General features: G+C 38.1%; 1 protein-coding gene across 1 annotated transcript in view; it reads right to left on the bottom strand.

Moving 5' to 3' along the window:
- Window positions 1–23,689, bottom strand: part of Plxdc2 (plexin domain containing 2) — a 429,295-nt gene that overhangs the window by 244,078 nt on the left and 161,528 nt on the right. Inside the window, exon 2 of the mRNA XM_004859945.3 lies at window positions 20,808–21,019. Within this exon, the coding sequence (XP_004860002.2) occupies window positions 20,808–21,019 (212 nt within the window). The remainder of the gene's footprint in view (window positions 1–20,807; window positions 21,020–23,689) is intronic.

Here is a 23,689-nt window from a genome sequence, read left to right as displayed (position 1 = left end):
CAACGCTGGTCTCCTATATTCAAGGAACACCTGCACTTCTTTTTCTTTAACTGAGTACCTGGATATACCCTCCAGGTGGGAGCTCCTTTGAACTACGGCAGTGGTTCCTCACTTGTCTGTATATTAGACTTACGTGGAGATCTTTGAACAATTCCAAAGGCCATAATATACACCAGACCAATTAAATCTGAATATGAAGGGGAGGTTTAGGGTGGGATCCAAAATGCACTGAAGATGGGAACCCTTGAACAAGAGGAAATGCCACCAGCTAGCAGAAACTTCCAAATTTCAACTGAACATACCCTGAGGCTACATGACGGTACCCAAAGTGAAAATTTAAAAATCTACAAAAATGTCAACTTATTCTTAGAGATCAAAATTTAAGAATTCCACTACCATTGGTATTGAGCATACTACTTTCCAAATCACATCCAGCAAGGTTTATGTTCCAGGCATCTGTAAGAATCACAAACAGTCCTTGGGCTCTTTTTGAATCAGTGACTCTTAAAGTTCCTCCTGTGTTGAGACTGATCCTGCTAAAGCACAGTATGTCCAGACTTCTTTGCCTTGATGGATAGCAGATCTGGACAATTTCTGAGATGTTTACTTCACAAGTTGTGTCTATCCATGTTCCAAAAGCATAATTATGAAATTCTCATATCATTTCTATGACATTGATTTGAGATAGCTTTATGTGTTTTTTTTCCAGGTTGTACCAGCTCTGAAACAAGTGTCAAACAAAATTGAATACCTTCCAAAGTGCATTGGAGAATCTGTTTGATTTTGAGAAATTCACACAATTTTAAAGATCACTAGTCAGTCCGCAAGGGTAATGTCTCAGTGCATTTCTGCTTCTATAATAAGATACCACAGACTTGATAATTTATAAGCAAAATGAATTTATTTTTGCCATGTTCTGAAGGTTGGGAAGTCCAAGATCAAAGGCCCGGGGTTTGGTGAGGGCCTTCTTGCTGATTCCTTACATAGCCCAAGGCAGAAGGGCAAGAAAAAGAGAACCAACTTCCCAAACTCTCTTTATAGCAGCATTAATTCACGAATAAGGGAGAAGTCCTCATGGTATCAACCTTCCCATTAGGCGTTACCTCACAGTAATGTATTAGGGATCAAGTTCTCACATTTGAACTTAGGGGACACATTCATACCAGACCATACAACCATCAGGCCGATTGTAATGATGCAATATAAAACATTAAACAACAGACTGGATGGGACCACACCAAATGCAATACTACTTCTAAAGAGCACAAAGTAGAAAGCAGTTATGTTCAGCTTTGCCAAGTTCAAATGTGCTCATTTATCTTTATCCACACACTGATTTGGAAACTTCAGCTAACTGATGATATTTACTCTTTTCCAGTTCCTCAACTTGTCTATATGTTGTGATGACACCCTGCACCTCACTCCAAGTTCTTATGTAGTTGGCATGAGGATTCCTTGGCCTCTGGGATTTGTGGACCTCCAGGTGATTCTATCCACCATACTTTGTCCATTAAGAAACGTAAAATGGCACCATTTTTCTGATATGATGTTAGTTCATTTACTTATTTTTCTCTCTTTTAAAGAGAGAGGACTTGTGTGACTAAATTGACCGCTCTGTCTTGTCTTTGGCATGTGATATGATTGAGTGGACTCTCATAAAGAAGTCTTTTGTTTTTAACTTTTTTTGTGGTTCAAATGTTGATTAGTTGCCCTTTTAGTCAAATACCTTTTTCTTTGCTATTAGGATACTAAAATATTATTCAGGATAATATCATTTTAAGAAATATATAGTAAACAAAAAGAAAACTGATCCTGCATTAATGCTGATTATAGTTTAGTGGGAAATGCAGGCATTAGTGATTATACCAATGGCATACTGCAGGGCCACTTGATTTACTTGTGCATATTAAATAAAAAGTTCAAAAGAGAATCAGAATAGGAATGCTTATCAAATACTCTTGAGTTAGAAGTTTTATATACTCAAATACTTAAAAAAAAATAGTCGATGTGGTGGCACATGCCTGTAATCCCAGCACTCCAGAGGCTGAGGCAGGAGGATGACCTTGAGTTTGAGGTCAGCCTAGGCTACACAGTGAGTTCAAGGCCAGTCTGAACTATAAAACGAGACCCTGTCCCCCCAAAAAACAAAATAAAACAAAAAAGTAGAAAATTTCCATTCATTTACTCTGTCAGAGCTCAAACAGGTTAAGTAGTAGTTCTCCTAACTGAAGTTATTTAGAATCACTAGCAACTATTACAAAGAATATAATTTGTAGATAAAATTTTAAATATTAATTAATGGGAAAAACATTAATAACAACCTAGGGGGAAAAAAGTGAAAAGAGTTATGTCAAAGTTATCCTTGGGATTTCTTCTGTAAGGAACATTATTATTCCAGATAGTAAGGATGGAGACAATGGTGAAGAACAGAGAAGTCCAATTAGGAGACAAGGAACGTAGCAAACATTTTTTTGGACTCAGAAGGGCAAGAGCAGGCATCAGCAAACAGCGTGTCAGTGCTCATTACTACTAGCATAAAATTCAAAGCTCGATCCAGCTTTCTTTTGACTTGATGATTTATAAGTAATCAGTCCAATATGTTGGACATTGTTTCTCAAATTCAACACAGATTTGGTTGCCTTATGTATCTGCGGTTTTATATAACTGGTGGTGGCATAAAGATTTTTACTGTAAGAACAATGCCAACAATAGTTTACAAAGCATGTGGAGGAATAATGCATAATTTGAAAGCCCAGGAGGCAAGACTGCCTTGAAAACTATAGGTGGAAATTTCCTCCAGGACATCTTATGGAGCAGTGAAATCATTTGCAGGTTTATTTTTTAAACAAATGATGTTTAGAAAGTGGCTTCCAATAATTCACTACTGTTGTTTGCATATTGCCTCACTCCATTTTGTGCTGCAATAGCAGAATACCACAGAATGGGTAATTTATAATGAATGGAAATGTGTTTGCTCGTACTTCTACATCTCTTGACAAACTAGGAAATTTGGAATCCTGGGCCTCTGTTCCCAAACAACCTTAATCCACTGCAGCTGGGTAGTAGCTAACCCACTGGGCTGGGGGCTCTTCTTTCAGTCTACCTCAAACTCCATGCCCTGCTATTTTCCTACATCCAGGAAAAGAGCCCCTTGAAATAAATCATTCCACAAGTGCTTCTACGTTTATGCTTCTTTTAACACCTGGAATATAACATGTATGACCCCTCCCCCAAGGCATTTAAATTTGCCAGCTAAATGTAAATGCAATGATTATCTTTAAATATGAGACTGAAACAACATATCTGGAACTGGAAGTTTGAAAACATGCAGAACTTCCATCAAGGTAATTTTAGAGGAACCTCAGGAAAACAAATTTGGAATGTGTTAGTCATTTAAGTAGTGGAAACCTAACCTACTATATGGAATGCCGTTTGGAAGGAATGTATGTGAAGAGAAAAACAGCGATTGATCCAAAAACTCTAAACAATGGCTAATATACCCAATCTTAAAAAGGAAATGTGATTTCCTCATGTGAGAACTAGGCACACAAAGAATCTTTCAAGAAGATGGAAAGAGAAAATTCAGCTTGATCACATCATAGTGGGAGCTGGCAAAGGTATCTTTTGATTCGCAAAAGGAGGCCAATGGATAGATCCCTCAAGTAGAGAAACCTGGGGTTCTTGGACGACTAGCATGGAATAAATGGGTGTACAACCTCCACAGCACCCAGTGTTTGAAGAGCTTTGTCCCCTCTTTTCTACTTAATCCTAAACACCTGTCCAATCTAGAAGCACCACGATGTTTGTTTCCAAATGCAAACCACCAATTAGCATTCAACCAACTTGGATAATGTAAGACTCACAACAGTGGTTTCAGTTCTCTTGTCCCCACTGGCAATAAGGTGGTTCTCTCTTCCCTCTTTCTGTCTCTCTGTCCCTTGTTCTTTAGTCATGTCAGCTTTTGCAACATTTCAGTTTGAGGTTGCCTAAGAGGGGAAGCAGAAAGGAAGGCAGCAAAGTAGGTTAACAAGAGCAATGGCAGAAGCAAAATGACCAAAGCTGAAAAGAATCTGCTGCAGTTTGCTCAAGCCAAGAGCATGCTTTTCTTGTAAGGCACCATTCCCTACAAGCTGCAGTGGCTCTCCTTTGCTGTGCTCCAGAATGCTGCAGAAGTAACCCTGCTAATATCAGAACAAAATGCCTCTGGCTCTTATTCTGCATGTGGACAAGCTCAAATCTGCAATTTTTCAGAAACTCAGTTGGAGGAGGAGGAAGAGAATGTCTAAAATGGTGTGAGCTTTCATCAGCACAGGTAAGGGGGGGCTGCAGCAGAGGACAAGGACACTGAGGGTTCTCTTGTGCCCAAGGGAAGATGGATTTCCACAATAATCACATATCCCACTTCATTACTCATTTTCATATGAAAAAAACACCAGTGTTAGGAAACCAGTTCAAATTCTTGCTCCTTTCCATTGTATTTACAGCCCAAACCCCAGTTGAGTCTTGGTTTTCCTAGCCATAAAGGAAATAAGTATCTCTATCCTTTCTGGGTTTTGTGTTTAATCCTCAGTTAAATTCTTCTCTCCTTGCATCCCATGAACTTTGCTGCAAATCAGAGGATGCTTTACAAAGTACTTGACATTGTTTGTTCCATCAAGGAGACTGCAACCTGAGTTAGATTTTCCCTAGACTTGGTCTTTTGAGGTAAACTGGTCATTTTATGGCTACATGGTCTGGAGCAATAGCCGTAGTTTAGTTGGCCAAATTCTGCTTCAAATAGAAAGCCCTGACTTATTCCAGAAGAGAAGCTATTGATACTCCCCCATGGTCTTGCAGTAAAGGAGACACGATGAATGGTTTGAGGCTGCTTAAATTGATAAACATATATGAGCTTCTAGTCCGGAGAAATGACTGGTTTAGAGGGAACAGCTGCCACCAAGGGAGCAGAGGGACAGACCCAAACGGGCAAGCCTCAGAAGTCTTTGAGAGTCCGCGGTGGCAGGTGGGGACAAGCAGGCAGGTGTGGCTGGAGAATCTCCACCAGACTGCCCCACCACCTTGAGTTCACCCTCTGTCACCCTCTAGCTTTTCACAGTTCCCAATCCCCTTCACTAAACAACCACAGAAAAATCCATTTTTTAGGGGTTTTTTTCATCATCTCTCCTCCTTATCTGAGAAAAACCAAAATTTAGAGAGCGTATTTACAGCTTAAAGAATTTACTGAAACAAAAGAGAATCTCGTACAGCCCCCTCCACGGAGCTATTTAGTTTTTATTGCTGTCTCCACCAGAAAAACACATTGTTCATACTGCTATGGAAATAAGACAACTAATTTATGTACACGCTAAGTATAAGGCAGAAGGAAAATCTGAGCCATTGTTTATTTTCTCCATTGAAGTAATTTTTAATTATAATGATTATGAACGATGTACACAGATGAGGCTATACATAGCTACACAAACACACACAGACAAGCACACGCCCATACAGACATATACAAATTATCAAAATTCCTATTTGTAGGCTTTGAAACAGTTTTCTAGTATATATCAACATTGCCTGGGGAAAGGGACGTTTAAAATCACTACATGTAAAGCCAAGATTTTTGGTTTATAAATTTGTGAGTGCTGCCCAATGGAAGAGGGTGATTCATTGGTATGGTGGCTACAGATCTCTGGTAGAAAGCTCTGCTAGACTAAAATGCAACAAAGTAAAAAGAATTAATGTTTCACCCAGATTCTGATTCCATGCTATCAATTCACTTATTGCTTTGCTTCAGGGACTATTTCAAAGTTGAAAACCATTTCCTCTTCCTATATTCTCAATTACATTTAAAAAGTCAGTAGAAATGTAGGAAGAGCAATCCCACAGTCATTTCCAACATTTGCTGTAATTTGCATTCATGGGTGATCATCAACTGAAAAAATATTTTTAAGAAAATGCTTCAACATTGTTCTTAAAGAGATAAAAATGTGCATTTTCCAATCTTTTTATGCAGATACTTTGTGTACAAAGACTATCATGGTCTCTTAATAAGTAAGAACTATACATTTATAAAACAAATTTTTATTAGTTTTCCTTTGGTACTGGCAATGGAAGCCAGTGTCTCGTGCATGCTAAGCATGAGCTCTACCACCGAGCTATACTTTTAGACCCTAAAACATCCTTACAATAGCAGTTCTCAATGTGGATTCACTTAGCTATAAGTGTCTCCAGTTTCCTGGTTTTTTAATGGCTGAGTAGTACTCCATTTTATTAAAAAACCACATTTTCTCTACTGTGAGAAACTGAAAGTGTAAATAAGGACTAAAAGATATGCTAGATAATGTGAAATAGGAAGAAAGGGGGCAAAGGGGATGGGGAAGTGGGAGGGGAGGGGAAAGGAAAGAAGGGAATGGAATTAATATGAGAAAATGAAAAAAATGGAAACAAAGTCTTTGTAAATAGAGAGAGGTGGAGGGATTGAAGGGAGGGCAAGGGAATCGAGAAAAAATAAGAACCAAGATCGATTATGTAAAGGTGCAAATTTTCAATGATGAATGTCATTATATTGTATACCTTAAATGTACCAATAAACTTAATTTTTTAAAAATAGCAGTTCTGATTATTTAGCAACAAAACTGAACAAAGCATATCAAATGTATTCTAAATCTGCTCTGACCACTGGATACCTACGGAATGATGCAAAATAACTTTTGACCATGATAGCAACAGTAATTTTGATTTCTAGTTAAGTGAGTGCCTACTCTGTGGGTCTGTAAGTACCTGAACTGTACGCAGCTGCTGTATAAAGCCTGCCTGTGTACCCTCACCTTGATGGGCTGTTGGCAGAAGTGAAGAAGGGGCTTTTGAATGTACAATTATGCTATTTCCTTGGGCTTATGATGGAAAATACTACTTTCCATTCAGCTTTTGAGGATCTGTGAATATACAGAGATTGGTCTAAAAAGTTAGGTTCAATTGGTGATATGAGACAAACTTCTAACAAATACTTAATATTTTGGTCTGGCATATTTGTATAACACTCTTTTAATTGCATTTTCCTGTTTTTATATAATTTACTTCTGATAAAACTTCCATTCAGCTGAAAAATAAAAACAGTCACATCTGATTATTGGAAAAACTGAGATAATAAGTCATTCTTTATTAAAGTGGTCTTTAAGTAAGGGAAAGTGATTCAATGTACCTGACTTTTAAAGTAATAGGGCATTCTATAATCTTATTTGCAAGTGATACATTAACTTTTTAGTTCTTTCAGAAGATGTGTTAATGTTCTCTGTACGTATTTTCAGAACTTGACATTTTAAATTATCTTTTTCTCTATAATAGTTTTAAGTGACAAAATGAGTAAAGCTTTGTATAGAAAGAAAGAACATCATGCAGAGCACTATATTCTAGGACAATGAGAGACTATTATAATCCAAAATTTCCCAGAAAGCACCCCTGAGAATCAAATCAATGCATTCATCTTTGAAAGGCATAAAATTCTCCACACAATAATTTATTAAACTTCAAAATGTTTGGTAGCATTACATTTAGATATAAAATCTTATCATGAGACAAAAACGTTTTAGTTTTAGAAGTATCTGAAAATTTTCCTTAATAAGGTAGTACTGCAACTAGGTGAAATTTTTAAGTATATACAAATACAAGTTTGTTCTGCAAGTTTTTCTTTCAAATTACTTTGGCCATGTGTGAGTTATGCAATGTGAATCCAAAATAATACAGAGAGATAACAGGTAGGAAAGCTTGAGAGATAGAGATACAGAAATATTGTCCAGAAGATTAATATTAGTATTTTTATAGCTTTGATCTTTAAGCTAGTGATTGCATAAATATTTGAAGTTTACAAAACAGCTAAAACCTTCCTTCCAAAATACAAAAAATCCCAATTTGAGCCACATTTAATCCATCCATTCAATTCAGTCCAAGTGATTCCGGATTCCGAACTATTACTCCAGTTTATGGCTCAGGCTTGAAATACCATATGGAAACAGCTCAAAACAACTGCTCCCAAGGACTGTAAAGTTCAATTCCTCTCTTCTTTCTAGACAGATTCAAACCTATGCTCCGCTAGGGCATGAAGAGAAAGGTTTTTTCTCAGGGAAACACAAAAGGAAAACCAAGGCAATCTCTTTTCACCCCAAATCCCACCACCCTTTCATGGACTTCCTGATGTTTGATGCCTACCTCAACAGAGCATAGAGTAGCGCATCAGCAATCTTTTTATGACAAATGCAAAAACAATGCATATAAATATACACATGCATGCCTCTTTTTATAGAGACCCATCCATTGTGTCTATCCTGTCTGCTTCAGAAGTAGAAGGTGAAGTAAAACTCTCTAAACAATTAGCAGAGTGCATTATATAACGTTTTAAAATAGAAATATATTTTCTTTAAATGTCTCCTACTTTTGGAATGGTCCATTCATGTGTAGGCTCAATACTGTTTTCATCTAATTCACAATATTTGTCATGCACACATAAGCCATTTTTGGAAAAAGTCCATAGAAGTTTCTGGTTTCCACATAAAATTAAAGAACATGACTGGTACTATATGTCCCTTATTTTTCAATGAATTGATATTAAACTGTGTAGTGTGCATTAATTTGTTAGATAAATCTCCAAAGACTTGGTGGAACTGGCACACTAAAATGGCATTATAACTTCTAAAAATTAAGTAAATTCATATCAAAGGGCCTGCAAGATTAATTACATTACAAATTCTCATGGATTAAGTAGTGGTCCTAATACTCTCTCAGATGCAGTAATAAAAATCATGGTACTAACAAGTGCATGCCAACTCACACAAACTTAGCCTTTGGGCTACAGTCACTTTTAATAATATCTGTGGTTCTGAAGATGACAGGAAAAAATAACACTGTAGACCTCCTGGTATAACACATGGATATAAAAAGGGATTTCCCAGTGAGTGATCCCAGAAACTCTGGCTGTACTGCCAGGAAACCAGGCAGCTGTGGAGATAGAATTGGTCCCCACTGGGACTGTGCTGAGCTGAACTCAGCGTTCCTCAGGAGCTTGTATTCCTAATCAGCACTTCCTTAACTGCTGCAGATAACCCTTGGCCATTTTGTGCTTGATCTTCAAGTGTTTATGTCCCCTGTGCATCTCCCACGCATGCTTTTATTTTTTTCTTTTTTTCTCCCCCATTAACTTTATTGGTACATTTTAGGTATAAAATACAGTTACATTCATCATTGGGATCTTGTACCACTACATGAGTCTCTTGGTTCTTATCTTTTCCCCCTTCCCTTGCCCTCCCTTCAGCCCCTCCACCCTTCCTATTTGCAAAGACCTTGTTTCCATTTTTTTCCTCTTCTCATATTTTTTCCTTTCCCTTTTTTCCCTTCCCCTACCCCTCCCAATTCCCCTGCTCTTTTAGACCTTTGCTTCCTGCTACACAATATCAGTTACACATTTTTTAAATTACAATATTAAGATCTAGGAGGCATTACCACAGATTTTACAGAATATGAAAGGATATAGAAAGCATATTACATAAATCTTTTTTGAAATAAATTTGACAACTTCTAAGAAGTAACTTAGAAGACAAATTAATGAAACTAACTCTGGAGGAAATATAAAATTTGAATAGCATCTATTAAAGAAAGTATATCCCTAGCTTGAAAACTTACCTATATGACAACAGCAGGCTCATAAACATTTTAACTGATAAATTATATCAAATATTTAAAGCAGAAAAAAGAAGGAACACTTCTTCCCTCATTTTAGGAAATCAACATTGTACTAATCCTAAAACTGGATAAAGATAATAGAAGAAAAAAGTATGAACATAGATAGAAATTTGTTTAACAAAGCAAACTCTTAGAAGTCAGATCTGGCAGTTTGTAGAAAGTGGTTTTATTATAGGGATGGCAGTGTTGGCTCAGCATTGGAAGATCCACCCCAAAAGTAATCATTTTAACAGAGAAAAGGAGAAAGCCATATGGTCCTGTCACTAGTTGGAGAAAGAGTATTGGACTAAATTCTACAGCTGTTCATGGTAAAAGCTATCAGGAGACTAGAAGTAGAACAGAACCTGCTCAACAGATCAAAGACATGTACTCCATACTTCCAACAAAAACTCCTTCTATGAATGGAGACGATACAATGCTTTCTCCCTAAAGTGGGGAACAAGGGCAGATATGCCTACTCTTCATCTGTCCATTAGACTTTGAAACACAGGTCTAAACCAAAATAGTCTGGCAATAAAATAACACAACTAGGATAGGATTGGCATGGCAGAAGCAAAATCTTTATATGTAGATGAAATGATCATCTACAGAGAAAATACTAAGAAATCTCTAGGAGCCCCTAGAACTTGTACTTGAATTTAGCAGGATTAGAAAACACAAGGTATACATAAAAATTCAGGTGTGTGTATACCTGCTATAAATGAAGAACTGGATATTGAAATTTAAAAGTTATGTAGGAGTACAAAGGACCCGGAAAAGCCAAAGCCAAAAACAAAAACAAAAACAGTGTTGGAAGACGTTTAGCACCCAATTTTAAGACTTCTTCTAAAGCTACAGTAATCAAGGCAGTGTTGGTGTAAGGAAAGACATATAGATCATTGGAATAAAACAGAGAATCTAGAAATAGAACCACACACATATGGTCCACTGAGTTTTGAAAGATTATTTAACATTAGCATTTTATAGAATATAAACTCGATTCAAGAGCCAAGGAAGAGATAGTGTCCTCAGCGAACGGCACTAGAACACCTGGTATCCATATATAAAAAATTAACCTCAACTCTTTTTTTCCATACATGAAAATAACTTGAAGGGATCTATGAACCTAAATAAGAAAGCCTAAAAGTATAAAACTTTAAGAAGAAATTATAAGGGAAATATTTATGAATTCAGGGTAGGCAAGAACCACCTAGGATACAAAACACATGATGTATAAAAGAAAAAAAATTGATAAATGAGATTCCATCAAAATTTAGAACTTTAAATGACATCATTAAAATGAAAAGTAGTCCTTAAACAGACCATATTTACAATGCATATAACCTATGACCAGAATATATAAAGAATTCTTAGAGCTCATTAATAGACAACCCAATTAAAATGTAGACATAAGAAGATGATAAATAGCCAGTACAGCACAAGGAATGGTGTGCAATTCTAGAATGAGAAAAATACTAATCAGTATAATAATAAGATTGAATTATACACTCATTAGGGAGATGAAGTCAAAAGTTTTAAAAGCCTTGTCATGACTTTTTCTTTTTGTTGGATTCTTCCCCTTTGCGTTTAATTTGTCACCCCCCAATGGATTCATTCTGCTGGGTTTCCTGGGGTTGTGATCCTCATTGTCTTTTCCTAGGGTATTGTCTAAAATTTTTTGGAGTGCCGGGTTGGTATTCATGAAGTTCCTGAGGTGCTCTTTATCATGAAAGTATCTTAATTCTCCATCAATTTTGAAAGATAGTTTTGCAGGGTACATCAATCTGGGTTGGAGGCTGTTTTCCTTTAGGGCTTGAAATACATCCCTCCAAGCTCTTCTTGCCTTGAGGGTTTGCATTGAGAAGTCTGCTGTGATTCTGATGGGCTTTGCTTTGTATGAGATTTGTTTCTTTTCTCTCACTGCTTGTAGAATTGTATTCTTCTGTTGGATTTCTGGAATCCTAACTATTATATGCCTATGTGTAGATATTTTTTGATTAAGGCTAGCTGGAGTCCTATATGTTTCACTTATCTGTATGTCAAGTTCTTTGCCCCTCCTTGGGAAGTTTTCTGCCATCACTTCTGTGAAGAGTTTTTTTATGTCATCTGCACTCTCTCCTCTTTCTTCATTGACTCCAATCAGTCTTATGTTATTCTTCTTTGCATCATCAAGCAGCTGCTGGATTGATTTCTCATGTTCCCTTACAATTTTAAAGCAATTTTTCTTTTCCTGGTCACTAATTGCAATCTCATCTTCTATATGTGAAATTCTATCCTCACATTGGTTCATTCTGCTGTGCAGACTTTCGATGGAATTTTTAATCTCTTGGAAATCTGTTTGTATCTGTTTTATGGATTCCATTTGTTTCCTATGTTGGGATTCCATCATTTTCCTCAGATCCTCTATTTTTTTATCTGTGTCCTCTCTAGATTTATTAATCATGTCTTGAACCATGAGCAAAATCTTTGCTGTTATCTGAGTAATTATTTCTGATTTCATTTTTCCCAGATCCTCTTTTGTTGCCAGTTCAGAGAGTCCAGGTGGTTGAGTATCAGAGTGTTCCATCTTGTTTCCTTTTGGGCTTGCTTTAAGTGATCTGGAAGTCTGTTTTTGAGACTTGTTTATGTGTCTTCTCATTTCCACGGGTGTGTGTGGGGGTGCTTCTGGTGCCCACGCGGCTCACCTTCTCTGCCCTAGGAGCTTGGGATGGCAGCGGGGGAGTTTCCTTCCACATGCTGGGACTGGCTGAGCTTCACTGCCCTAGGAGCCTCGGATGGAGGCAGGGAGCTTCTTTCCAGGTCTCCCACCCATGCTTGGGAAGGCAAAGGGACAAATCCTACCCCGGAGTGCTGTCTCCCTGTAGGTTCATCCAGCTGTACCCAGACCAGGCACAGTTCCCTGTGAGCTGGCAGGAGAACAGGGCCCGGCATCTGCTGAGCCCCTGCTCCTAAGTTCCAGTTCTCACTGGAGTTCTCTATCGACTTGTTCCTTTCTCCGAACCTTTGCACATCATGTGCAGAGTGGGCACATTCTAAAATACCAACACAGTGGATGTGGATTTTTAACATGATTTCTGAAAATCAATTACAGCATTCCCCCCTGATCCATGGAGAGATATGTTTCAAACCCACAGTGGATGCCAGTACCAAACCCTACATATACTGTTTCTTCCTATTCATATATGCATGTCGATGATAAAGTTTAATTTATAATTAGGAAGGGTAAAAGATTAACAATAAAAACAACTAATGATAGAATGAAACAGTTACAGCAATATACTATGAAAGTTATATAAATGTCATCTCTGTCTTTCTCAAAATATCTTACTATACTTTTATTTTTTTGCTCAAAGGAAGCATATAATGGCTTCTTTTTGACATATCTGAATTGCAAGCATCCTTATTCTTGCACTGTGCTGCCATAATGAAGTCAAATAAGGGTTGCTTGAATAGCAGTACTATAATATCTTGAAAATCAATCTGATAACCAAGATGGCCACTAAGTAATTAACAGGAGGGTAGCATATACAGAATGGATATGTTGGAAAAGTGTTGATTCACACATTGTACCACACAGAGCAGGATGGTACAAGATTCAATCAAACTACTCAGAATGATATGCAATTTAAGATTTATGAATTATTTAATTTTCAAATTTTCCATGTAATATCTACTGGAGGTAACTGAAACTTCAAGAAGCAAAGTTCCAGATAATGGAGGACGACTGTAAATATGATCCATACCTATGACACCAAATCTAAAGTATAATTTTTGATATCAATAATAATTTTGCAAAATATATTTTACTTTTTTCTGTTAAGTATTTTTATACTTATTAATGCATATTAATTGTACAAATGAATGGGTTTCAGTGTGACCTTTCCATAGGGAAATACATCATGTTTAGTGGTGTCCACATTCCATTCTACCCTTTCTTGTTATTCCCCACTCTCTTCCCTCCCTCTGCCCCCTTTAAATCCCCTAACTATCCCTCTAAAAGTATATTTTGCATAACTTGTTGGAAATGAGTCAGGTAAAGAGGGAAATGAAATTATAAAATGAGGAAATAGAAATTCAACTGATTAATAATGACTAGATATTCCCTGTACTGGAATTTCCTTATCACTATCATTATCTAAAGCAAAGAGAGCACATAATGAGGTCCTCATGAATGGGGAGATAGCTGAAGTAGGAAAAACTCAGTGTGGTATTTTTTATGATTAATCAAGGATCCAGAAGGGGATGAGAATTTCTCTCTGTATGTGGAAATGAAAAAATATTATGCACCCTGAATCCTACTCCTAGTTCTGAAAATAAATTCCATGACTAACATAGCTTATAACTTCACAACTTGTATGTATCATTCCAAAGGCTATTTCCATGCTATTACTGTAAATAAATACAATTAGCCAACAGGGGAGCATCACAGAAATAATCTAGTTATTCTTTATAGAACACTACGAAGGACAGTTATAGATCTTTTTCCATTTTTATTTCAAAAAAGTGCTGACATGTCAAGATAAGAATAATCTATAATTGAGCAAGATATATGATATTCTATTTTAATCCTCATTATCTTTTTAGAGGATGAGCAATAATTGCACATAGCACTTCTGCCTCATTTACTATTTCAGTGCATTTCCTTCTTTGCAAAGTAAAAATCCTCTTCAATATTATGAAAAGAAAATGAATAGAACTCAATCACACATTTATAATGATGTCTTTTTGCCAATCACCAAAATAGAAGAAACTGACATAGATTTCTTGACAGCTAACCTACGATCTTTGGCAATACACTCTAAGCAAATGAGGCTAACTCCCAGCCCCAGTAGATAGTACAGCTGAAGTAGAAACAAGCTGCCTCCCAGAAAAGGCAATGACAAAGTTCTGTAGCTAATTCCCAGAATCAAGCAAGCACCAGAAGGTTTGGCACAATTTCAACTACAGCAATTCATTTAAAATAATGATTGGAATTATAATTCTGAAATTCACAGGCTTATCTATAGCTTTTCCCTAACCACTATCTCAAATCATACCGCCATGATTCTTGGCTATTTTAGATTATGTTTACTCTCCTGGGTTTGGGTTTTCTGATCCAGTCTCTACTGAGCCTCCCATAACAATGTTTTAGGAGTATCCATACATCTCTGGCTTTTTTCTTTTCTTTTTTCTCCTTTCCTTTCCTTATCTTCCCTTCCCTACTCCCGCTTTCTCTTTTCCTTGTAGTGGTAGGGATTATTGAACCCAGGGCCTGATCGTTGAGCTATATCCCCAGCCTCACCTTTTCTTCTGATGTGGTCTAACAAGTTGTCTAGGCTCCCCTGAAACTTGTGATCCTCTTGTGTCAGCCTCCCAGAGTGCTGGCATTACAGGTTTGCACCACCACATTGGGCAATTTCACTTTTTTTCTGTTTAAAATCTTTCAGTGGCTTCCAAATACCTTCTTGATACATTGCAAACACCTTAACATATACAATAAAATTTAAAATCTTGGTACTGCTTAACTATGCAAAAATTTCTGGAAATATCTTTACACCTAGATATTATCTAACTCTCTCTTCATGACTTGGTAACAATGAGAGCTTGTCCCTAAATTAATCCTAACTGTGTAAAATAAGAGGCCCCACCATGTGTTAATGTTAATTAACACTGGTTAATTAACATTGGTCAATTAACCAATGTGGAATTTCTTCTATCTTTCAATTGAATGCCTTCACAATGCTTTCATTCATCTTTGGTAAAACCCAATATGGTACCTACACACATTTGAGAATTTCTAATTCACACTGAAGTCAAATATGTGCGTATCTTTAGGATTAACCTTAGTATTACAGCATTGCCTGATTCTGCAACCATGTTCTAAAATATCTACAAGTTTGAGATCCCCTTATGTGGAAATGCTATATTTACAAAATAATCTCTATTAATTTTTCACATTCCCAATAAATACAATCACAGAATTGTTCAGTAGCATGTAATACTTTGCTTTCTTTGAAAAAACATGTTCCAAATCTGCATGATCACATTCTCCCAGTACTTAAGTACTAGGTCTCCAAGTTCATCTAGCAGAACAGCAACCAGAAGTCAGAATCAGCTCCAAATTCTGCAAACTTTTATCATTCTAGTTCTGTGAAGTATAATGATGTTCTATTGTTCTATATCTACTTATTCTTGTCACACCTCTGAAACTGAGAAAGTTTAGTCTTCACAGACACACAAAAGAGAAGAATTTTGACTATCTAAGGATAATCTGATATGCTTTCTATACTGCAAAAATACAATAGACATTCTGCTTATTGCAAAATGACAAAAAAATCTTTTTCTTCATAAACTAATCATCAAAGCATATACATATCTTTTAGATTAAACAATTGCTAGTGATGTCTTTTATCACAAATAAATTACCTAGGTACAAACCTAAGTACAAAATTAGAGTCCCCTCCAAAAAATTAGAGCCCACATAATACTATTGGGTACAGCAATTAACCATTGGTAACATGTGAGAATAGCATATCATACACTTTGCAAAAATAAGATGCCAACACAACAGACAGTTATGTGCTATGGCACATCAAAGGATTTTTTACATGTGTAGTTAAGAGAAAAAATGTTGCTCTCTATTTTAGCTAAATCTAACCCTTATTTCTGCTGATCACTGTCCATCGAGCTTTCCTCAAATATGAACTTTGATGAACACATTTGGATGATACAGCAGTTGTTTGACTATGTCTGCAATGTCTAACTTTTTACCAATATGAAAGCTGCATAAGACATATTGTTGGGAAGAAATGAAATTTAAGATTTTTTCAGGACATTCATTTCTTTCAAACTAATAGTAGCTAAATCTGTTCTGTGATCTAGCTCACTGCAACTCAAGGTGTGGCCTGATGATCGGGGCCACAGCTGCATTGCTGGGAACTTGCTAGAAATGCAGAATGTCAGGCAGGCTCCAGCCTAGAACTGGAAAACCAGAGTGTGTGTTAACCAGATCTCCAGGAGACATGGAAGTATACTAAAGTTTCAGAGGAATGGATTATCTCACAATTTCTGAGTCAGTTTGGGTTGCAAAACTGAAGCCATATTTTTAAAACTTCCCTTCATCAGGTCACTCAGGGGCTTTTGAATCAAGGTAAAAACCACATCAATAATCATTTTTCATCAACACTTCCTTGTCCCCAGAGAGGGAATACGACAGTCCCAAATACTGATGTGATGAAGTAACAATCACATATTTATTTATTTCAGTGCTTCACAAAGATATTTGCATTTGGAAGACAACTGACTGAAGAACTGTAAGATCTCCGCGGTATCCTGGAGGGATGGGCTGTTGGAACTGGGCTTTATGAAGCATCAGTAAGTCTCAGCTATACTAAGGCCTTTACCTGTCTGAGAATCGCTGTTCTTGCTGGGAATTGAAAGGCAGCCACCTTCCAGGTAAAGACTTAGGCACTGCCTTGTTTATTATTCTGTGCCCTTGGGCTCTGGGGATTCACTGAAGGCTGCTCAAACAAAGCCAAGTCATGAATGGAATCCAATCTTACCTGAAAGACTTGCAGTCCTTTATGTTTCTCCAAATAATTACAGAAAGCAGCACACTTACTGGCTGTTTTCTGACATCTCATGTCTAAGTCCTACTTACCAGAAGAGCCACTTTCCTCCTCATCTGGCTAAGTGGTTATACACCCACAAGAACAGAAGGAAAGCAAACAGACAGGTCTGCTGGAAATCAACACTGATCAACAGAGACAGTCACAGGCTGGGGAGTCCCTGATTATTCAATGGGAAATACAGTTCATTTCCAAACATCTTTATATCTTCATGGGAAGAACATTTAAAAAAAGAAAATCACAGCCACCGAAAATTCTTTAACAGGGATACTAAGTTTTACAAATCTTCTATTATCTATCCTTAAACGGAGCCAGAAAAAAATACTGTCACCAAGTACGATATTAAGAGACTAAGGACCATTGCTCATTTCAGGATGAATTTGTGCCAACAAAATAAACATGTTATTGTCTTCTTTTGTTTTGTTGTTCTTTGTTATTGTCCTTCAGTGAAAGTGGGATGCAAAGTCTAGACAATGGAAGAAATGACAACAAATTCAAGAATGCCAGTCTGGGTGGTTTATGCCTCACTAGGAAAGAAATGATTTTTAACAGCCACTACTACAGTTAGGGCTGCTCTGAATCAAACAGTTTTGATTTCTGAGATTGACTTTCAAACCATTCGAAGAAAAAGGCACACAGAATCTTTCATGCTTGTAGTTTGTATTTAACAATATAAACCAAAATGTTTTTTCCTAAAAGATAAGAAAGATCTTATCACAATGACCATCCAATATTAGTCACTCCATAACCATTTGATTCTTTTCTTATTTTTAATTTAATTGGGCAAAAAAGAATATTTTTCCTAAGAGAGATGCAAAAAATAATTTTTTTAAACATACGGTTTGAAGAGTCAAGATTAAAATATTTCAAAGAAGTCCCTGACATAGATTTATGTTTCCAAAACCGATGGCTGTTCCTAAAAGTCACTTGAGGAAATTCAGATTCCCAGTCATCTCCATCAAAGCCCAGAACTGTATCACAATAAACCAATCTTAAAATACATGTACTCAGTGTTCTAATTATGCAGCTGTACCTTAAGACAAGTTTCCTTCTAGCCAGATTGAAATCCTAACGTTATTTTCATATAGATGTTCATGGGGCTGCCTGTCCAAAAGCATTACATCAAGCGCCATTGTCTTTCCTATTACTATAGGGAGTATACTAAGGTGAAGGTTAAAGATTAGGATTTTGGCAAGCCTGGGTTTGAACACCAGCCTCTTTTCTGCTTAATGGGAGACCTTAGGAAATACTAACCTTAAATATGAAACTAAAAGTCATTGTTATCGCCCAGAGAATCAGAGGACACCAACTTCACGAGCACGCTAAAAGGATTAAACAAGACAGTGTCCACCCAGCACCTGGCAGATCATAGCCACAGGTGAGTACCTATCAGGTAGCTCCCTGTAAGAACCTTCCTCTTGCTTTTCTCTACCTCAACACTCCTGATCTTTTCTGGTCTCCCTCTAAGTGGGAAAGATAAAATATGGCTGAAAAATACAATGCTCATTATAACAACAATGGGATTGTATTTTGAGGAGTGGTAATACATCCCCCTGAAGGAAGGAAGTTTTTATTGTACAAGTGATTAGAAAAGTAAGGTCCTCCCTGGAGAGATTATAGAGTTCCAGGAATCTGTGCTCTCTCCTTTCAGTTTGCCAGGTCCTGGATGTGGGCAGAGAGTACCTGTCTCAGATTCTTTCAGTTCAGCCCTCCTTTCTTTATGCCACAGCTCAGCAAATGGGTGGCGCCAGAAAGGATTTTGTTACCTACTCCAAGCTGCTATAAGGACATCATTGCCAAAACAGCTGGCTCTCCTCAGGAGTCAGGATGGCCTCTTATAGAAGTCATAGGATTCTTCCCTCAGCACAGCCTCTGTTGTTGGTCAAAGGGTCTGGATGGGCATCCAGGGAAGCCCACAGCCACGGAGCTAAGGCCACGGAGTGTGTGTGCGTGTGCGGTCGTGTGTGTGTGTCAGAAATCGCTGAGTCTCTCAGGTGCACAGAATTCCAACTGCTGTGCTTCAGATCTTCTGAAGATTTCTCTCAGTCGAAGGGAACAAAATGATTCCTTAATGCTGGTTACAGGGCTATGTAGTATCTGCTTCTCCAAGTCGAATTCTTTTCCTAAATCATGAGCATTTCAGGGATTATGGTACAGTAAAAAGAGTATTGCTTGGTTTAAAAACTATAAGCCTGTCTTCTTGAAGAATAAGTAGGAACTGAAAAATCAGACTGTGAGAAAATATACAAGCCAAAAATGACCAGAGCATGTATGACAAACAGAACGCTGACTTCAGGCTCTAGAGCAACCAGTCCAAGCCACCAAACCAGTCTTGGCAGCAGTCAGCTGAGAATGGTCAGGACTTGGTTAATCACTGGGAGCTTGTTTTAGTTTTTCCCCTACTTCCAATTCAGGACCAACCAACCAAACCATAGAAATCCAAATATATTCCTTAATTCACCTAAGGTGCTATTCTAATTAACCTGCTTCCAGCTTCTCAAGCCAACAATACCCAATCAGAACATAGTCTTTCCGTTTTGCACAAAACATTTGTACCACCCTACCGTCCCTCAAGTCCCTGGCAAAGACAGTGATGGTGGCTGACTCTCTTTCTTTAGCAAACTCAATAAATAACCTTTGTTTATTCTCATTAGGGTGGTCTTTGCTCAATCCCACGACTTCCAAGCAAGATCATATTTTATGATTTGCAATGTTAAGAACCATGGAAACTTAAGAAATGCAATACCGCCTTAGGGGCCTCTGAGCAAGCCTGAAATGTGCCTGAAATGTGCCCTTTGCAGACGTCATCCTCATCAAACTGAGTTCCAGCCACCCAACTCCCTTCGCTTCGCAGCTCCAATCATAACAAAGGGAAACTTAAGAGTCACAGGCTCACCAAGCATCCTGGTTTGTCCAAAACTGCTTCATTTCTGGAAATCCTACCTCCTAGGAAACACTGACAAGCCATGGGGAAACTAGAATAGTTCTTCACTTTGTAAGACTGCCACCTGCTCTGTCTTTCCCTCACTCAGGAATCCCAAGTGGGAATTCCACACACTCTGCCAGCAATGTCCTTTTCTCTTTCCAGGTCATCAGTGGAATGGACTCCCCTCCATCTTCTAAGCTTTCTTACATGTCTAATCCTGGGCAAAGCCTCTTTGTTAACATCCCAATTCCCAATTCCAAGCAGCATTGGTCATGCTGTCCTGCAGGCCACACTGCCGTGTATTCCTATCCAATACAGGGCTAACGCGGCTGTGGTGCTTAGAGCCACAGTGCAATGCCTTCCTGCAGAGCAGCTGCCCCTCACTGTCAACACCTCACCAAAACAGCACTTATGTGACAAGTAAATAAATTAGTGGATGAGCAAATATTAATTAAAGACTCCATTTTTAAGGAAAGAAACGTGAAGGGTCTAGATTGAGATGAAGAGACAGCTTAGAGCTTGGGCACCTTACAAGGTATTTATTCTTAACCCATCTCAATTTCCCCATGATTGCCTACCTCGATCTGGGTGGCATTGTCCTGCCCGTCATCAAGTACCAGGTCAGTGAAGCCTCTAGGATCTGGCGTGTCTTGGCCCATGCTGGCTCGGTTGGTGTCCACTGCCCTGAGAGCCTCCAAGCTCCTCTTCCACCTGTGGCTGTATGCATGTGAGTCTACTTCCACCTCCTCTTCTGTCAGAGGGAAGGCATGAGCCACTTCATACCTCCAGTCTGCAAAAGAAATTAAAGTATGTTATGGCTTGGTATGACTCATGCATCATTTCTACTAGAGAGGAAAATGTAACTGCAGGTCATGAGCATAGAAAACTCACTTATCACAGTGGAACCAGCTTACGTGTGGTATTTTGAGTCTATCTGAGCATCTCTGCGTCACAGCATACACTTTGTGACAATGGTTACTGTGTAGATTTCACACAGGTGCCCACACCTGCAGCAATGCACTTTTCTTCTCTCCTCTCACCCTTGCACGCACACACCTCATACATGTTCTCTAGTGTTGTGAAAAAGCAAGCGAGGACCCAAGCAAAGGAATCAAACCGAGGGACCTTCAGCTCAGTTGAAAACACAAATCAGACACTTTTACAGTATAAGCTGATATTCATTTCACGTGAATTATGCTGGGCTGCAAAAACACAATAATGTACTTGAGCTGGTTAAATCACACATGGAATTATCTTCCTGTAAATGTGCTAACCTACCTTGTAGTTTACAAGCCAGCCTTGGTTCATCACCTAACTCATCTAATAAGCAGCAACCCCAGGAGTCATCCCAAGTGCATTGTTCATTTGTGCTGTTCTCACCTTGGGGTCTTGCCAGGGTGGTAAAGGATGACAGTGACAGGCACTTATAGAAATGGATGGGACAGCAAGGAGATCAAATCACCAAGGCATTTTAAAGCCATCTGCAGAGACTGGCCCTGCTGACCCGGCTCATCCTGCCACCAAGGGAGGGAAAATCAGATTTGATCATGACTCCTGGTCTTTCATTTCACGAGGTCAGCAGGGAAAGATGTACCCCGAGGACTGAAAATTCAGTTTCTGAGCAAGAAGAACAACCCTCTTCTACCCCACTATCACCAAAAGATACGAATTGACTGGCTTTATAACTGGCCAGAAATGGGATCATCAAAGGCTAAAAGAACAGTGATTTGATTATAGCCATGATGTTCCATTAATACAAGGACATTCGAAGAAACCAAAATGTGTTTAAAGGAGCTTATAATGGTGTTATTATCAGCTACTTAAAAGGCAGAAACTAACTTAAGGCTACTGCTACTAACCACAGGCAAAATGGCCTAAAACATATTCTTTTCAACTCACAAAGGTACGAATAATTCTAGAAGGAGAGGAACGTTTTGGTTTTGCAGGGAGCCTACCTGGTCCTTAGAGCCTGGTACCTTAGTGCATAGAGTTCTGAGAAGAACACCTGCCCTTAAAAAGGACCACAGGGACACAAATAACCAGAACTCTACAGGAGAAAGCCAAGAGCCAGGGACATGCAGCATTGTGCCCAATTTACCAACTCATAGGCCAAAGTATACCCATGTACAAAAAAGGGTCACGTGTGGTTCCCCAGTCCCGGTCCCATCTAATCAGTATTGTCATCATCACTATAGAAAACATTTCAACACTCTGGTCCCTATTGGCCACTGAACAGTACTAGTATGTCCACTGGTTGAGTAAATGAGGGAATGAATGAGGGAACTGTTTGCTGACAGTCTCTTTGAAGCAAGGGTTAGACACAGCTACTATACAAAGATTCAGAGGACTTGGGCTGGAATTTTTCTGTTTAGGCTTGCTGGTGGTAGGAACCAGCATAACTTACAAAAGTCTCTGTGCTTTGGTTAGGCCATATTTTAAATGGAAATGAAACTATCTTACCTGCAAAAGCCGACAGCTTTGCTTAAGAATGTGTCAGGCTCTAAGACCTATGATGCCAGGCAAAGCTACATAAAGCAATTTTATTTGCTTTATTTATATATCTTGCCTCATTATCAAAAATATATGAGGTGGCTTCCAACAAAGGTAAGCAATAAAATTTTCTAACAACTGGATAAAACCTCCTAGCACAAAACTCAGGTCAACTCAAGAGATGTGTACGTGTGCTTGCACATGGGGTGTGGCTCGCTGCAAATTGTACCAGGGTGAACAGCAAGAGTTGGGCAGATAAGTGGAACTCTAGACAGGAGCCTGTTAGAATGGTGATGTTGATAAGAAATGGTGACAAACATCATGCAGTGCTTGGATTAAATGGAACCAGACAGAGAAATGTTTTTTTAAAAAACCATATACAAAGGGATAGTCTTCAAACAGAGAAACATCAGTGCTCTGAAATATAAATCAAGGAAAAACATATATAAAATGTTTTTATGATTATTTTTAATTATAATTATAATTATTTATAATTTATAAAATGTTTTTCAAAGCAGTAGCCTTTATTAAAGACATCAAATTTTCCAAGCAATTCTGGCTTATCCTCCCTCCTCTATCCCCTTCTTCCTTCCTTCTTTCCTTCCTTCCTTCCTTTATTCTTCCCTTCCTTTGTTTCTGTTTTATTTTGTTACAAAATCTGACCATGTGGGCTGGGGATTTAGCTCAGTGGCACCACACCTGCTTTGCAAGTGCAAGGTCCTGCGTTCGATACCTGGTACCCCCCCTTAAAAAAAAAAAGTCTGACCATGTTACCCTGGCTGGTCTCAAACTCTTGAACTCATGAGATCTCCTGAGTAGCTGAGACTACAAGTATATGCCACCATATTTGACCTCTTAGTTCTGTGTCTTTTTTGTTTATTTTAAAAATTTCTTTTCTCTACCATTGATTTTACCATTTTCTCTTTAGCTATGTACCACATAGGACAAACTATACTTCCCCTGTAGTCAC

Source organism: Heterocephalus glaber, unplaced genomic scaffold (genome assembly GCF_053883595.1).
Source record: "Heterocephalus glaber isolate CG9 unplaced genomic scaffold, H.glaber_assembly_v1.0 deba00000768, whole genome shotgun sequence".
Taxonomy (NCBI): domain Eukaryota; kingdom Metazoa; phylum Chordata; class Mammalia; order Rodentia; family Bathyergidae; genus Heterocephalus; species Heterocephalus glaber.
The sequence above is the reverse complement of the archived record's forward strand: the minus strand, read 5'-3'. Positions and strand labels throughout refer to the sequence as shown.